This window comes from Lonchura striata, chromosome 15, assembly GCF_046129695.1.
Source record: "Lonchura striata isolate bLonStr1 chromosome 15, bLonStr1.mat, whole genome shotgun sequence".
Taxonomy (NCBI): Eukaryota; Metazoa; Chordata; class Aves; order Passeriformes; family Estrildidae; genus Lonchura; species Lonchura striata.
This window is the reverse complement of record NC_134617.1, coordinates 5414911-5432558: the sequence shown is the minus strand read 5'-3', so window position 1 is coordinate 5432558 and position 17648 is coordinate 5414911. Positions and strand designations below refer to the sequence as shown.

At 54.5% G+C, this 17648-nt stretch overlaps 1 protein-coding gene across 2 annotated transcripts; it reads right to left on the bottom strand.

Moving 5' to 3' along the window:
• Positions 1–2943: 2943 nt before the first annotated feature.
• Positions 2944–16420, bottom strand: LOC110482747 (LON peptidase N-terminal domain and RING finger protein 1). Of its 2 annotated transcripts, none has more exons than XM_021552211.2 (12): positions 15994–16420; positions 12247–12365; positions 11702–11824; positions 11368–11493; positions 10591–10726; positions 9718–9811; positions 8469–8583; positions 7716–7837; positions 7159–7317; positions 6519–6681; positions 6290–6436; positions 2944–5178 (listed from the first exon to the last, which is right to left on the bottom strand). In XM_021552211.2, the coding sequence occupies exons 1-12, from the start codon at positions 16355–16357 to the stop codon at positions 4993–4995; spliced, it is 1854 nt and encodes a 617-aa protein (XP_021407886.1). In that variant the 5' UTR covers positions 16358–16420; the 3' UTR covers positions 2944–4992. The 2 variants fall into 2 exon arrangements, with proteins under 2 accessions (XP_021407886.1, XP_021407887.1); XM_021552212.2 differs by having other exon boundaries at positions 6290–6373.
• Between the last annotated feature and the right edge of the window lie 1228 nt (positions 16421–17648).

The window sequence follows — 17648 nt, the reverse complement described above, 5'->3', positions numbered from 1 at the left end:
CTAAATGGGTTTGGAAAAGCCTTTGGAAAAAGGCTGTCACTGTAAATCAGTTTATTAATGGAGAAAATTGCCAACCATCCTGCTAAGGCAGCTCCGCCTGATGCATCATCCCAGATCTCCTGCTCCTGCTTGAATCAGGGCTTGGCTTTGCACAGCTCCCACGTGCAGCACAGCCAGGGAATGCCAGAGCAGCACCTCCAAAATGCCACTGCAGAGGAGACAAAGGCATTTGTCCAGCTGCCATTTGATCTCTGCCCTGGATCACCTTCAGCACATGCCTGGCATCACCACGCTTTGCCCTGTACAGGACAGGGGTGAATTTTCCCCCTCATGCAGCCTGGCCAGAGGAAGGGACAGCACCATCATGAGATCCCAAACACTGTCATGGTGTGATTTTTGGGGCTGTCCTGTGCAGGGCCAGGAGTTGGACTTGATGTTCCTCGTGGGTCCCTTCTAACTAAGGATATTCAATGTTTCTCCAGGTGAATAGGCAGGTCCCACTCTAACTGCTTCAGCAGTGACTTTGAGTCACTTTTTTTTCATCACTTGTCATTTTCCAGCTTTGAATACATCCCGTGGGTGAGTTTTTTGAAAGCGACGGCACATCTGTCTTCATTGCTTTCCTTTGCTTTTTTTTTTCTTCTGAAAAAGCAGGAACAATACAACCCATCTTTCGTTGCACCAACTGGTATTGCTAAAGGGTAGAAAAAATTAGGTGCTGTTTTTTTTTCCTTTTTCTTCCCACCTTCATTAACTTTAACATGTACTGTGCTCCTCTTCCAGCACGAACGTAGCATTGCTAGAGAAGAAAATCTTAGCTTGAACAATCTTGTGTTGATTTTCCATTCTCTCAAGTACCGGCTGGTCTAATTAGTTTGGAAATGCACCATTTGTTAAAGAAAGAGGAGGCACAGTCTGACACCTGCTGTATTAATTATTTACTTCTTTATCTAATTGCCTGCCTATGCTGTTAGATGAAGGAAGTTGTCACCCATGTCTCCATTTGAAGGTGTTGAACAGGAAGGGAGGAAATGGTGCTGTTGGGGAGGTCACGTTTTGGGGTGATGGAAGTGGGACAAGTGCTAGAACTGGTTTACACCTGAACTAAACCATGGCACCAAGTGCCACATCCAGTCTCTTTTTAAACACATCCAGGGATGGTGACTCCACCACCTCCACCATTCTTTATCACTCTTTATGTGCAAAACTTTTTCCTAATATCCAACCTATATTTCTCTTGGCTCAAGTTAAGACTGTGTCCTCTGGTTCTGTCAGTGTTGCATGGTGAAAAAGATAAACCCCACCTGAGCACAGCCACCTTTCAGGAGCTGTAGAGAGTGATGAGGTCACCCCTGAGTCTCCTTTTCTCCAGGCTGAACACCCCCAGTGTTCCTCAGCCATTCCTCACAGGGTGTGTGTTTGTTCCAAGCCCCTGATCATCCCTCGCTGCTCCTCAAGGGTCTCAGCGTCCTTCCCAAACTGAGGGCCCAGAACTGGACACAGCACTTGAGGTGTGGCCTCACCAGTGCTGAGTACAGGGCAAGGATGAGCTCCTGCTCCTGCTGGCCACACTGTTCCTGATACAGAGGATACACTATTCCTCATCCAGGCCAGGAGCCATTGGCCTTGGCCACCATGGCACACTGCTGGCTCATGGTCTGTGGGCTGCTGACCACCACCCCCAGGTCCTTTTCTGCCTGGGCACTGATGACGGGGAGCAGGACACCCCCAAATGTCCCAGTGCCTGCTCCAGTCCCAGCAGAGCAAACTGGCTGGAGTGGGGAGAGGAGCCTGCAGCACAGACCTGGGGTGCTTGGAGAGATGGACTCAAAGTGACCTGCACAGGGCTAATGGAGAGCTCAGGGTTGGGGCCAGGGCTGGGAGTAGGGCTGACTTTGGAGCTGAGAGAGAGAAACCAAGGCTCTGGCAACAGCAAATGCTGCTCATCCCTTCTGCTGTGCCTTCCTCCTCACCCGCACTCAGCCTCTTCCTGACATCTAGTGGGAGCAGGGCAACACGGCAAAGGGATCCTGGCAGCTCCAGGCTCCGGGGCACACACCAGGATGGGCTGCCAGAGCCACCAAGTGGGCTGGCACCAGCCACAGCTCACAGCTGGGCCTCAGCAGGGCACAGCTGCTCCTGCAGAGCACTGCTGGGGAGGAATTCAAGGTGTAATTCCTCATGGAGGCAGTTGTTATTGGCAAAGCAGGAGCACTGCTCTGAGGCATGGCATCTGTTTAGGGTTATCGTCCCTCTCAGAGAACTTGAGCCGTCCCCCTCTCTGCTGCAGCTCTTCCATGTTCCCAGCAAAGGTGCACAGAACAGCTGGGCAGTTTTCTTGTCCTTGTTCTGGATGGCACCTTTGGGAAGCAGAGGGAAGAGGAGATGGGAGCCAGAGACAGGTGAGAGCTGTCCCAGCAGGACACCACATTCCATGCAGGACCACCCTCTCATTTTAGACCCCATGCACATCTCCCTGGATCATCTCTCATCCCTAATGGCAGCTGTCAGAAGCTAACCTACTCCCAGCTCACAGCCCTCTGCCCATGGCTGCAAAGGCAGGACAGGGGCAGGTGCTGGCCACAGCATTTGGGGACATTGCCTCCAGGGTCATCCCACACTGGCCAGCATTTCTGCTGGGCTCATCTCCCATCCCATCCTTCCCCACAGCCTTTAGCTGCAATGACAGGCAGATTGGTCAGCTCATTCCTCAGTCCTCACCTCATTCCTCCTGTCTTGTTTCACACACATTCTGAGAGCAAAAACACCTTTTTATTTCCCCTTGTTGCCATTGCCTTTGCTGGACCATGGTCACTGGGCCTACCTTGCTGTTTGAAGACCAGGGTGTCACCTCTCCACATGTCCCCAAATCTCCCTGGGGATGCCCAAGCACTTTTATTAATGAGCAGCTTAAAGTTAAACACCAGCAACCAAACAACAATAACAACAACAAATGTCTTTATTTCAATGACCTGAAAGAAAATGTAATTCCAAGAGCAAAGACAGTAATAAAAACCACAAAGATGCTCCAAGCAAACTGGAGCGATTTGCACAGATCCTTCCCAGAGCAGCCAGGCAGAGGTGGCTCTGGCCCCTGGCTCCTCCCCAGTGTGACAGAGCCACACTTCTCCCTGCATCACCCCCCTGCCACAGGGACCTCTCAGCCCTGGGGAAACAGCAGCTCAGGGGGCAGGTGAGGGGCTTGGGGTGGGGATGGCACAGGGTGAGCCCCCACTGAGCCTGGGGAAAAGAAAGGCACTTCCCAAACTTCAGTGTCATCCTGCCACCTGCCCTGGGACGGCAAAGCATCCCTTCATCACCCACCCCAGCCCAATCTGACATCCCAGGGATATGGCTCCTTGGGAGTCCTGGTGCTCCTGGGCCAGCACCATGGCTCAAAGGTAGAGGAGCAAACCCAGCTCTGAGCTGTCTTCAGCTGCCCTGTGCTCACAGAGGTTCCTGGGGAGCCCTCTGCTCCTGGCTGCTGCTCCAGGGAGGCACTTTGATGGAGAGGAGGGACAGGGACTTCTCATTCCTGGAGACAGAAGGACAGGGAAAGGTGGTGACCCTGAGCAGGGACCTCTCTGGAGCTATGCCCACCCAGGCTCACCCAGAAACAACTGCAGTAAGGATAAGTGCCCTGATTTTCTCTCCCACACACACATCCAACAGCTCTCTGAGGGGGTGTGCTGCCTTTGAGAAATGCAGGGATAAAATTCCAGAAGCAACGTTAATCCAACAACTAAGTGGATGTCACTCCTACAGTTGAACCCAAAGCCACTGAAATGATGGATGAAAGACAAAAGTCCCAGATCTTCAGGATTTCTCCTAGTCTGTCCAGAGAGTCTTTGCCTTGTGTCTAGAAACAAGCAGCAGCCAAGCACTTGCTCCCCTGACATGTGGTTTGTGGCCTGGGTCACTGATCCCTGCCTCTCCAGAGATTTGGATCCCTTTGACTTCTCTGTGCTCTTTTGGGGGATCCTGAACTATTCTGGATCCCAAGTGCAAGGGTCCAGCCTCGGCTGAGATCCTGATTTTCTCCTGAGGAGGCAGAAAGTTCACAAGAAATACTGAACAGGGGAAAATTTCATTAGTGAAGGAGCAGAAAGCCTCACAACAAAACTTCCAGACAACTCCCTTGTGCTATCAGCTCCTCCCAGCCCCCAGGCCAACCCTGTAACCTGAACCCAGCCAGGGTGGGGAACAGCAGCCTTTGGGTAGGGGGAAAAGCACCAAAGCTGACAGAATCCCCCCTCCCAGGGCACTTCACAGCATTGGAGCTGGCAGTGAGGGGAATGGCTGGCAGGGTCCCAGGGGAGGGTCTGGCAAGCACAGCACCGAGCAGGGCAGTGGGAAGGGGTTGTCTAGACCTGAGAGCTTTCAAAGAGAACCATCTCCTCACCATGTGGCCATGGAGGTGGTTGGGAGCAAGACCATGAGTTTCAGATTGTTTAATTTAACCTGTCTTCTTGTTCAAACACAAACTGAGTCAAAGCTGTAAGCAGTGGCAGAGCCGTCACCTCCCAAGGCTGGGGGAAGCCTTTGGAATTTTGCTTCCCAGTGCCACCTCTCCCCAGCCTTTAAATTTCCTGTGTGAATCAGGATCATCTACCAAAACCCCAAAGGTGTCCTTCAAAGAGGAAAACCAAAACCGAGGCAATCCCTGCCCTCAGTCCTCTCCCTAAGGAGAATCCTCCTCAGTGCAGAAGCCACTCAGCGAGCAATTCTGGCTCTGGAGACACAACCCAGCTGTGCAGCCCAGTGTCCCCCTGAAGGATCCAGGTTCCCTCTGGTGGCACCAAGCAGCTCCCGGGGTGGCACGGACGGCACAGTGTCGCTGCCAGCACTGGGCAGAGCGCGCCCAGCTCATCGCCCAGGTCACTTTTTTGGGGGATGCAGCGGGGGGGCTCAAACCACACGCAGAGCGTGGAGGAGCACACAGAGAATGGCGAGGGTGGAATTCCAGGGAGGGCAGGGCAGGGCAGGGTGGGCTCAGACGCGGCCCTGGGGCAGGAGGTGGCGCGGCGGGGGCTGCTGCAGCAGGGCCGTGAGGATGCGCTGCAGCTGCGACAGGCGGGCGCGCAGCGACGTGCAGGACAACAGGCTCAGCTGGTAGGACGGGTCCAGGGGCAGGATGGAGATGAGCCACCAGCACCACGTCGGGCCGTCTGCCGAAGCCTGGAGAGGAGAGAGGGAGAGACCCCCACGTCAGGAGCTGCGAGGGGGATGCAGGGGTGGCCTTCAGCAGCATCGCTGATGGCAAACAGTTGTTCTTGTCAGGACAGCAACACTGGCTTCGGCCGAGGTACTCATCTGAACAGCCCTTTTGTGGTCCAAGCTCAAAACTGCTGGACAAACTAATTCAATTTCCAGACAAGCATTCCCCAGGGAGCCTGCAGATGCAGATGTAGCTGGTAAAAAGTCTATACTAAAGAGACAATGAAATATCTTGTGCATTTCCTTGCTTAAGCCGGTGCTTTTTGCAAACACAGGCCAAATCCTGCATGGCCAATGTTTTTGGGACATTGGCCATCACTTGAAGAGGTGAGGTGCAGGCCAGGCAGGCACAGCTGTTGGGCACTGCTGTTGTAAAGTGGCTTTTCTATAACCTGAGCCAAACGAAGAGGGAAAAGCTTGATTCAGCTGAAGGAGGGTGAGTTGTTTTGTAATTCCTGAGCACATCATTAACCTGACTTCTGGCCCGGACAGCCTTAGCCTGGGACAAGCCAGCAAGAGTATATTTATAACGATCCAGAGAGGAAATGCTTTCTTAAAGGAGTGAAATTTAAATTTGGGGATTTTTTTTTTCCTTCAGAATCTAAATTTGTCAGAGCAGTATAATAAGCAAATTGGATCCTGTCCTCTCAACTCCTTACCTCTGGCCAGCTATGACAATCTCAAAGGATCACAGTGAGAAAGGGGACTGCAGACTCAACAAGCTGCAAGATTCAACTCTTTGCCAATTTGTTTGATTTCTTTTTCCTGAAGTGTTTTCAAACACACACAGTTCAGTTTCTCAGTTCTCATTTAGAAAAAGACTCTAGGAAAGATTTTTAGAACTCAGTGCTCAGTTTCCAAGAACAGTTTAAAACCATAAAGAAACATCAAGCAGTTTTGCAAAACAAGCCCTACTAACTCTCTGAATGAGATATGCAGTAATAGGGGTGAAAAACTGGATTTTTTTTGTTCATCCTGCAGGGGAAGCCGAGTAGGGAAGCAGGGTGGTTAGTGCAGGAACAGCACTGCTTCAGAGGCTCTGTTTGGTGCATCCCTTCCCTCTGGGCATTACCTGGATGTCCTCTTCCTTCTCTGGCAGTGGTCCATGCTGCATCAGAATGTGCCTGGAGGTGAGGTCTCCGTGCTCACAGAACCGCTGGGCCAGGCGATAGGTGCTCTCATGCAGGCACTGCAGCTCCTGCAGCTCCTCCCCAGACACCTGAACCCCGGCAAGAGGGACAAAGGTGTCTGTGGGGATCTGTCCCACTGCAGCCCAGGATTTTGCCCAGCCCTGCCCTCACCTTCTTGTCCTCCAGGTACTCGATGTCAGCGGTGTGGTAGCCGTCCCTGTGCCCGCGGCTCAGCACCCGGAACCGCTGCCGGCCGATGGTGTCCACCAGGGACCTCCCGTCGGCCAGCAGCTCCACCTGACGGATCTCCAGCAGGCAGCCGTAGTCAGCAAAGCTGCAGGGACACAGGGACAGAAAACAGGGGCTGAGCTGGGGTAATGGGTGGTAAGAGAACTGCTTTTCCTAAAGGTACCGTCTGCAAAGCAGGAAAAGGCCCAGGAACAAGATGTCAGGGCAGGGGTAAATTCAAACATTCAATCAAGTCTCCTCCCAGTGCTCACCAAGAGGAGCTGAAGGTCACAGCCAGAGAAACATGGAGCTCAAAGACATCCTGAGTCAGAAGCTGTTTGAAGAATTGTACTGAACTGTATTTGACAGCTACCACTGGCTCTGTCCAGCTCCAGTGCTGGCCTCATTCCTTGATCCCATTTCACCCTGCACTGTGGGGAACACACCACCTCCCTGCTGATTTTATCTGCGAGATGGCACTGACAGGAAATCTTTCAGAACTGCTCAGTATTTTAGACATTCGGGGCTGGAGCAGAAAGAGGCAAATCATCTGGGGCAGGGGGAAGCGTGCCCAGGAGCTCACCTTTTCCCGTTCTCATATATGCACATGCCAAACCTCCTGGTGCCGCTCTCCTGGCACCGCCGGATCATCAGGCGGTAGCGAGGCTCAAAGACGTGCAGAGGGCAGGGGATGCCAGGGAAGGACATCGTGCACACAAAGATGGGGATGTTCTTGGTCAGGCTGAGGGACAGAAGGAGAAACCACTGTGACACCTCCCCAAGCAAATCCCATCCCAATGACTCTGCATCAGCTGCTCCCCTAAACCAGCTGTGTCCTTAACCACACAAGAAGTGACGCTCCAGCACAGAGCAACACTAAAGCTCCCACTTGGCTCACCAAGAGACCAAGGACAGATTCTGCCCACAAAACAGCTCCTTGCAAAGATGGTCCCTCACGCCCAGGTGCCTCATGGGGCATGTCCACACCCACACAGCACAGCTGCAACGTGGTCCTGGAGGTGGGACAGACATCACTTGAGCAGAACCAAGCCACAGCAATGGTATGGGGTGTGGAGAGCCCTATCAGACCCCTTCCAGTCCCCATGTGCACCCCCACACACAGAAGCAGTCCCTGCTTACTTGGAGAGCTCTGCCATCTCCGCCCGGTGCAGCTCCCGGCGCTCAGCCAGCTGTGTGGGGAAGGTGGCCAGCAGGATGTCCTGCAGCAGCACTGTGGGGCTGTACCTCCCAGCCTTCAGGTACTGAAAGGAATTAGACCCAAAAATAGGTTGGAGAAGAGCAGGGAGGAAGCCCTGAGGCCCTGCTGGACCCTGAATCACACTCACTTTTATTGGAACTGAAGATAATTTTAGACCAGAGAAAGTCAAGGATAAAACCTATCAGGGGATGTTGAGCCACTGAGCAGGATGGGATGTCAGCTCCACTGAGACCTCCAGACACAGCTCTGAGCCAGGGCCCGTCCAACACAGCATCCTGTCTCTGACAGTGATGCAGCCCTTGTATGACAACCTAATTTCCCTGATGGCCTCATCCAAATCCCTTTTCATTAAAGATTAAATCAAATCTCCAGGCTAACAGGTTTTCCATCCATTTCCATTTTTTAAAGTCATTAGCATTTTCTTCTCTCTCTCTCTCTATCTCCTCTCCTGTTTACAATCTCACTAAATCACTGTGGCATCTTGTAGAAATGAATCTCTTGGTCTTAATTATCAACTGTCTGGTCATTCCCATGTGAGTGGAGCTGACACTGCCGTGCCAGGGAGCTGCTCAAGAGCACTGCACCTTCCCACCCAGCCCTGGGCACACAGCCAGCAGCTGGAGCTGGTTCCCAGCTCCCCCTCGGGCTCCATCCCGTGGCACTCGTGCCCTCACCTCTCTCAGGCTCTGTTTGCAGAGGGGGCAGTTGGGCCGGTGGTCCAGGCAGCGTTCCAGGCACTCCTTGCAGAAGGTGTGGCCACAGGGCGTCGTCACCGGCTCGAAGAACATCCTGCAAAAGATGATCAGAGTCAATGGACTGCAGAGAGCAACAAAGGGAAAGGAGCACAGATAAGTCTGGCACAGAGAGACTTTAATTAGCCCTTTAATTAGGAAGTCAGGGCTCAGACTGCTGGGCTTGCACAATGATGTAAGATGAGAACTGTTCCAAGCCTGAGCTCTGCTCCCTCCACCTCTCTGCAGGGTCTCCATGGAGCCCCAGCAGACCCCATCAGTACACACATAGCACCCCTTGATCCTGCCAGGTTTGTGGTTCCCCAGACACCCACAGTGGTGTGTAATCCAAAGGGCAGTGACAGGAAACCTCCTCCTGCTCCCCTGCTCCAGGAGCAGAGCCAGCAGCAAGTACTCAAGTTGCTCACAGGTAGCTCCAGGATCAGAAATTAAATTAACGTCTCAAGAAAGCCCTGACTCCTCCTAAACACTGTTTCTGTCTTCCAAAAGAGACCCAAATTCACATAATTCAGATCAGATGCAGCCTCAAATCTCCCTCCCCCATGCACAGAGCTGGAAAAAGCTGCCATGCAGGACCTTGACCAACCTGCATGTCTGGCAGTGCAACACCCACGCAGCTCTCTGCCAGCAGCTGCTTGCACAACTGCTCCACGTCCTGGGACACAGCAGGAGTAACAGCCTGGCTTCAGCATGCCCTGTGGCAGTGCAACACCAGTCCCTCCCCATCTGAGCCAGCAGACAAACACAGGCTCTATCCCGTTCCCTTTTCCACCTGCACCAGGCAAAGAGCTCTGAAATGCTCCCCTCTAGGTCTGCAATATCCCCAGCACGGAGGGAGTTTCCCTGGGCAACACTTTCCTGTTCCAGCCTGCAGGTACAAAGGGCAACCACTGCTTTTGGTCTTTGGCCCCACTGAACATCCCCACCTCCACATCTCTGTCCCAAGGGATGCAGCCCCAGTGATGCTGCACCCTGAGACAGGGTGTGCTCCTGCAGCCTGGCAGGGTGTCCCATGGCCCTGCCTTCCCCCCTTATCTCTACCAAAATCTACATCTCAGCAGTCCTCAGGACTGAGCTTGCTATTAAGATGTGAAGAAAGATGCACATCAGTGAAGAAAACCCAGCAGGTGCCAATTCTTTGTCCTAAAAGCTCTCCTGCAGGAGAACTCACCGTATGCAGAGGGAGCACTCCAAGTCAGATATGCTCAGTGACTCTCCAAGGCATGGCTGGGTACACTTTGCTGCTGCTGTTTCCTCCTTGTTATCTAGTGGTAAAAGAGAAGACAATCCCCCATTTCAATATAGGAAATTGATCTTTGCTTTCTGACCTCATTCTGAGGCATAACAGCCCCACAAAGTGCTTTCAAAGGGTCAAAGAAAAACAAAACCACTAGGAAATGCAACATAAACCCCTCTATTAAGCCATCTGTGTTCATCCATAGCTGATGTGTCAGTGGGTCTCATGGTACTTGGCAGGGGAAGGTGATATCTCCTCCTTTTGCAGGCAGGGAAACTGAAGCACTGGGCAGCAAAGTGGCCCAAAAAGCTCCAGGATGGAAATCTCTGGAAACCTGCCATGAGCCATCACTGCTTTATGCAAACCCAGGCAGGTGGCAGCCACCTGGCTGGAACTGATGGCAAATTAATGCTGATGGAGGTGCTGCTTCCCCAGTTCATAGCATGTCCTGCCCCCACATGGAAATTTAATATAAACTAAAACCCATCTGAACACATGGGAACCAAAGAAAACCTCTCCCTGACCACACAGGGAACAAGCAATGGCTGGCTTTAGCAAGAATTTGTCAGCAAGCTGCAGGCAAAAGTTTGGTGTAAGTTCACCTGCTCACACAGGAGGATCAGGCGGATCCTCCCCACGTGCATGAGAAGCAGTGAATGCCCCAGCCAGAGCTGCCCCATCATATGCCCCTGAGATATTTGTTTGTTGAGCTGGACACAATGCAAACACCACATTTTCAGTGCCAAAATGGATTTCAAACAAGTATTTTGCATGACACAACGTTGTGGTACCTGTGATGACACTCACCCAACAAGCCCTGGCCCTGAGTCTCTGCCGAAGTCTCCGGTTCTGGCTCCTGTCCTGGCTGGGAAAGGACGGCTGTGTCCTGCCTGTGCTCAGACCCAGCACCCCCTCGGCCATCTGCAGGCTCTCCCTGCTGATCCTAGGCACAGCAAGATGAAATTAAGCCCAAACCCTCTTCTCTCTCTGAATGCACAGCCCCATCTGTCCCACCAACCCCGATGGGAGGTTTTCTGCTGTGTCGCTGTACATCTACATCTTGCATCTGCAGGACAGCAGGAGAGTGGCCCTCAGACATTGCTGCCCATCACACGGTTAAAACATGGGTTCACTCTGACCAGACATGCCAACTGCTGTTTGGGTGTATCTGAGCCCATCTTCTGAATTCCCTCCTCTCTCCAAGACTGCTAAATTATTTTTTAGAAGGCAAAGAGGAACATAAAAACTTCCTTAACGGCTGCTAATGGTCTGAACTATTCTCAAATGTGTCTTTTAGATGAAAAAAAATTGAAACTCACTTTTTTCCTTTTTTTTTTTCCTTGAGTGTAGTGAGATGAATAGAGAGATAAAGTCTCCTCTGTTTTCTGAGTCCCCACAGCATCAGCCCTGATGGCACTGCTCTCCCACCCTCCACCAGCTGCAGATTCTCATCCCAGCACACAACCAGGCTACATGTCCTGCACAGCCTCCTCTCATCACACCTCTTTTCCCATCCCTGGGCAACTGGGATGTCCCAGAGGGACATGAAATCTCCTTGAAGACTCAGATATTGCAGGCTCTTACCTGAGCTTGTGTGGCAGATGGGAGCACTGGGCTCCCTCCATCAGCCTGGGAAGCAGCTGAGCTCAGGTGAGCATCACCCAGGTGTGCAGCCATGCATGGCTGAGGAGCATCAGCTTCCATGATGATCTGCAAAGACAAAGCAAGGGCTGGCGGATGCTAGGAGGAAAAAGCAAGGAGGTGGGGGGCTTCCAGGCTCCCTCTTTTTCCCCAAAGCACCCTTCTGCTCACTGCAGGAGGTGTCTGTGCTGGCTGAGCACACTGTTGAGTCCCTCAGAGGACAAGGACATCTCCCTGTGTGATGTGAGAGCACAGGAACATGGCAGAGCCCACACACCTTCTCCATCTCTCTCTGAGCCAGCTGGAAATGGGGACTGAGTGTCAGGCAGTGCTCCCACGCCAGCAGGGCTTCAGCTCTCTGCCCCATCTCCAGAAGCACCTTCCCTTTCCTGAAGAAGGCCTGCAGAGCAGAAAATACATGTCGTGGCTATGACACAGTGACCAGCTCAGCATGTGCCCCATCAGCTCCTATGCCAGCCCCAAGTAAATGTCCCTTTGCCCCCTGCCTGCTCCCATCCCAAGCCAAAGCACCTGGACATGTCGCTGCTCCCCTGATTAGATCTGCCTAAAGAAAACCAGCACTCTCCAAAGTGCAGCAGTTGCAAAAGCCAAGCCTAGGGAGAGTTGGATGAGGAGTGAAGGATAGACACAGTGCCAGACCTCTCCTGTGAGAGCAGCACAGCACCTGCCACCTTGATTAGCAGCCCAATGGGTCTGCAAAGTGCATTTCTGAGCAGGATGAATCTAATGGAGAATTGAGGAGAGGGGGAAGCTGCTCCTGTGCAGTCAGGTTTGGCTCCAGCCCGTGTGGCCCTCACTCACCTCGTGCTCTCCAGGCTCAGCCCTGCACACAGCATCCAGGTCCTGCAGTGCCTGTGGGTACTGCCCCAGGGCCACCAGGGCCTCTGCCCGGCACAGCCGCAGGGAGCTGCAGTCCAGGGCTGCAAAGAGAAACGTGTGACATCAGCCCTGGTGGGCCAGGGGGGCTGGGTGAGCCCGTGGAGAGGCCACCACAGTGGGACAGTCCATGTGCCACTGCCTCAGGAAGAGCACAGCCTGCAGTGCTCTTCATCAGGAGACACTGGCTCTCTAAGCCTCTGCAAGGAAGTTATTTCCCCTAAATAGCCAGTTTTAAATTGATTAAGGCTCTTCCCTTTGTTTTCTCCCCCTAAATAGCCTCAGCCAAAAGGCCCCACCACTGCCTCAGGGCTCAGCCATGCTGGGATCTGGGCTTTCATCCATCTTTTTGGGATGTATCAAAAAAGCTCTACCCTACACATACAGGGCTGTGGCCAGAGCAGGCTCTGTGATGTGACTCAGCCAGCAGAGTCACAATAACATGTTACCAAACAGGACTGCACTGCTGGATACCTGAATTTCCAGACCCACCTGACTGTCACTGCTCTCCTGGAGCAGATGAGAAGCCAAAGGCGTGTAAGAATCTGCCTGCAGCACATGACCTGGGGCTCCCAAGTATGAGAAAAGGCTGAGATTTCCCAAAAATGAAGAAGAGAACTGAAGATCCAGTTCCTTGTCAGCAAGATGTCACTGATGGGACGTTAAGGTGCTGGGGGGGGCACAGGCCCCATGGACATTGCAAGTCATGACACCAAGCATTACATGCTCCTGCCTTTTACTAAAAAACAGGAAGTGAGATCATTTTCTTTCCTGCCTCAGCAAAGCACATAAAGACCTTCCTTCCTATCAGCACTGCCAGTGGCAGAATTGGGTTGGGGGATGCTGGGGAGAACGAGGAAGCAGCACCCCAGGAGCCCACACTCATGGAGTAACCAGGTGTGGTAATGTTTGTGGGTTTGAAATGCAGAGATGCCCAGACCCACCCCGTTATATCACAGCTCGTGGAGGTGACCTACATCCAGGGCAGTGCTGGTGTTCAGCTCAGGTAACAGGTCTGTGCATCCAGCCCTGCATCCCCCAGCTCTGAGCATCAGCTCAAAGCTGCTGAGGGTTGGGGCTGGGGACTTGTTGCTTCCTGGTGCATTTGGGGAGGCCTTAATGAAGGTCATGCAGGTCCCCCCCACTGGCTCCCAGTTCCCTGTGGGATGATGGTAGGTCCAGAACAGGTAACTTGTGGTGGCCTGCAGGATGCTGGCACTGAGGCCAGCCTCGTATCATAAATTAAGCACCATTTGCAGGCACTGCTGCTGCATTTGCTGTGGCAAATGTGGTCTGGGCAACATCACCTTGCTGAAGGGCCAGGAGCTCTCTCAGGGGCAAGCTGTGTCCCTGCTGGCTGGCAGCTGATCAGCAATCATCAGGAAACATCACTGTTGGTGATGTCTCTCCTGCACTTCCAAACCCAGCAGCATTTCCTCCTGGCCCGGTTCAACCACAGTGCTGATGCAGCTCTGCCAGCAAACTGCAGGTCAGGACTGGCAGCTCCATGACAGCCAACTGCAGGAAGCATCTGCCCATTTCCCTGCCTGCCTCTGCTGTCACCCTGCCCAGGCACCCACCACTTCTTATCACAGAGGAGCAAACTCTGCCATGGCTATTGCCTCTTCATCCCCATGCCCAGGATGGAGCACAGCAAGACTTTGCTCCCTGCCTAACCCAGAGAGCAGCAGAGCCAGGCACAGCCACTCCTGCACCACAAGCTGCACTGGCCATGCTGGGCTGTGCAGCAGAGCATGGTCCCTGGGAGCTTGTTTGCCTTTGTAATATTAGCCAACACTTTTCCTCAAGTGAGAAAACATGGGAACTTGCTGCTCAGTACCCCATCCCACAAGCACCCATTCAGAGATGGAATATCCCAGCCCCTGACAATGGGTAGGGATGAAGAAATAGGTACAAAGTCTAGAGGATTATGTTCCATGTGGGCAAACCCATTCAAACATTTGCACAGCCCAGCAATAAAGCAACTGATTTGAAAAAAAAAAACAAAAAACCCACCACCCCAGATGTGTAAAACAGGGCAGTGAATTCTGCATTTCTCTGCTGCTGCAGCTATTTTTGATCTATGATATCATTACACACCGGGGCCATCAGCCAGCTGGCAGCCTCAGAGACTCACCAGCCTCCACGCTCCAGGCATGTCAGAGGCCTCCTGTGCTACACATTACACTGCATTTTTCTGTTGTTCACTCAGAAAGAATGAAGATTAAAAGTTCACAGTTTATTTCCATCCAAGCAAATCGAGCTGCTCTATAAACTGGGCTGAGCAGGGCACTGCAAAGTGACCCATCACACCGCACTGAACCACAAATAAAACATGCCCATGGGTCAAACATTTATCAGCGGTTCTGTTTCAAAGTGAAAGGCAGCCCGTAAAAAATGTGCAGCTGAAAGCTGGCTGCAGGAGTTGGAAAACACATCCTGAAAGCACCACCCACGTGGCTGAGCCTGGCAGCCCCAGCAAGCGCAGGTTCACTGGAGCTGAGGCTGTGACTGCAATTTCCTCGTTGCCCTCAGCCAGACTTTTCCTGTCTTTCGGGGAACAGAACGTGCGGGGAAGAGTGAGGACAGAGTTTGCAATGTTTCCTCGTTATGCTAGCAAAGGATTTTTAAAGGAAAGTGTAACTGTACACCCCAACCAGGCAAAAGCCTGGCAAATGAGTACTAGAGGAGTGTGCATGTGCCTTTCCTCCGAAGGAGGGTGTGCAGGGAGACACGGATGCCTCTGGAGGTTGCATAAAAGGACCTGTTCTCTGCTGCCAACACCAGGATCGACCGGTCCGCTTAGCGCTTCGTTTCCAGGCTTACCTGCACCTCTGGCACTTGTCTCGCAGCAGGCGATGAATAAGAGCCTTCGCTGCGGGAGGAGAGCTCAGTGCTGTCATAGAAACGACGCGCAGAAAGGAAATTCTGCCTCCGTCGCCCCAGCCCCCTGTTCCAGACGCATTGTATAACCCCTTTTATTTACTTTCCAAGAAATCCACTTAGAGCCACACATTAAAGCAGATCAAACCCCACACCCCCACCCCCCCGCCGCGGGCCAGGTCCTGGCCCAGCAGGCAGATGTCTGGCCAGAGCTGGCTGCAGAAGGGGCCGGGCCGGGCGCTGACCTGCACGATGGGGCTGGCACAGGAGCTCTGCCAAGGCTGTGTCCTCGCCAGGCTCTGGGGGAGAGGACGTGTCCATCCCCGACTGGACAAGTCCCAACCACTTTACATAATGGTCACCTCCTGGGCAGAGCTCTTTCTCTGACCCTGAAATACTGCCGGGCTGCAAGATGTGAGTATCTGCTGCTCTTCCCCCTCCACAAGCACGTGGCCGATGGGACACAGGCAGGGGACGAGCACCGCGGTTTGTCGGGCACCCCATCGCTCCCAGCACCTCGGGACATCCACGGATATGGAAGAATTCAGCATCCCCCCTTCCCATCCCCATCCCCACCAGCCCTGCCTTACAACACTTCCAGATTCCCACGTCTTCCAGCTCTGGACCGTGCAGAGCTGCAGGGACACGCTGACCTACATTGTTACCCACACCGGCACTCGCCTGCTGTAAAGCCCATCCCGTGCATCCCCGTCTCTGGGGCTGCTGGGCTGGCCCCTCGCAGCCCGCACCCACCATCCTCACTCCCAGCCCCGAGCCCGGTGTCCTTACCCAGCTCGACCCCTCTCTGCGCCATCCGCAGCGCCTCCCGCGCGTCCCCGCGGGCGAGGCGGTCCCGGACGCGCTCCGCCAGCGCGGCCAGCCGCCGCTGCCGCGGCACGCACCGCTCCAGGACCCCGCACAGCACCACGCTGCACCGCGCCGCCCCGATGCCCGGCAGCTCCAGCCGCTCCTGGCACAGCGGGCAGCGGGACCCGCCGAGGCACGGCTTGCAGAAGGAGTGACCGCAGGACGCGGTCACCGGCTCCCAGAGGAGCAGGCGGCAGCAGGGGCAGCGCAGCAGGTCCAGCCCGAGCGGCGGCCCGGACGGGCTCTCCGCGGGCGGAGAGGAGCCGCGGCTGGAGGGGCGGCTCATGGCGGCGGTCGGGGCAGCTGTCCCTAGAGCCGGCGCTGCCCGCGCATCGCCCCGCTCCGCCCCGGCCGGCCCGGGGCTGCGGCTGCCGGCCCGGCCCGGCCGCCGGAGGGACCCGGGGCAGGCGCCGGTGGCGGGGCTGCCCGGGCCACCATTGGCCGCCGCCGCCCGGCCGCCCCGCCCCGGCCGCGTTTCGTAACGGAGCCCGCGGTACCGGGGGCGCCGCGGGGCGGGGGACCGGGGACCGGGGCCCGGCGGGGCTCGGTGCGCGGGTGGCGCCGTCCCCCGAGCCGGGCTGCGGGGGTCTCCGCTGCCGGTTCCCGGGAGGCGGCGATGCTGGGGCGTTCCGGAGCAGCCGGGGCGCGGGTACGAGCCGGACACCGCGAGCCGGGCGAGGAGAGCTCCGCGCCAGATGGGCACGGGCGCCCAGGGGATCTGGGGCACCCCGAAGCCGGACCGAGGTGCAGAGTGCTGGGAGTGTTTCGGGGTGCCCCAGAGTGGGGCCATGGCAATTTGGAGCCAGCCTGGGGTATCCGAGATGCTGTGGAGCAGGGCTGGGGCTCAAGTCCTGTGGGGGTGCTCTGTGATGGGGACAGGAGGGTGGGATGCTGCAGAGTGGCTGGCACAGGATACGTGCGGTCCCTCAGCTGTCTGAGGCTCTCCAGAGTGGGAGTGGGGTGCCGGCTGTTGCGGTGCTCCAGAGCAGGGCAGGCTGGTGAGGCTGGCTTGCACCCGGTGCCTCTTTGCATTTACTCTCCATGGAAACTCATCGCGTTTGGGTGCAAAGCAGCACTCTTCCAACGTACACGCGAAACTGCATCTCCCTTAGATGCTCTGCTCACACAGAACTGAATGAATTCAGACCCTGTGTGTGGACAATCCTCTTCCCACTCACAGACCCCCAGGATGGGCTCGGTGTCACAAGGGAGATGCATCCCCTCACCACACAGTCATACAGCAAAAAGCCAGCAGGTGGTGAGAAAAACAGCTGAAATCTGTCACTTCTGGAGCTTAGTAGATCAGAATTTATATAAGGATTACACACATTCCCCAAGGGCTCGTTTGTGTGTCCCCAAAAACAACCCAAACCCATGCACACACTGGCAGGGCTGCTCAGGGAGGGAGATCACCAGTGGGACGTCAGTGCTGGTGAAACCCATGCCCCACTGAGGGAGTGGCTGGGGGAGGTTTGGCCTGTAGAGCAGGTTTTGTTTCCAAATCTATTGCAATTACATTAAACGGCTCGTAAGTGGTTTTAAAAGCTCAACAACTAAGCATTTGAAATGGGTTTGAT

Bases quoted from the DNA above. Each gene is read 5' to 3' on its own strand.
- LOC110482747 (XM_021552211.2), bottom strand. From the start codon at position 16,357: ATGAGCCGCCCCTCCAGCCGCGGCTCCTCTCCGCCCGCGGAGAGCCCG. The intron at 12,366-15,993 runs GTAAGGACACCG...TTCTCTTTGCAG, and splicing joins GCAGAGAGGGGTCGAGCTGG to CCCTGGACTGCAGCTCCCTG. The intron at 11,494-11,701 runs GTGTGTGGGCTC...TTGTCTTTGCAG, and splicing joins CTCAGAGAGAGATGGAGAAG to ATCATCATGGAAGCTGATGC.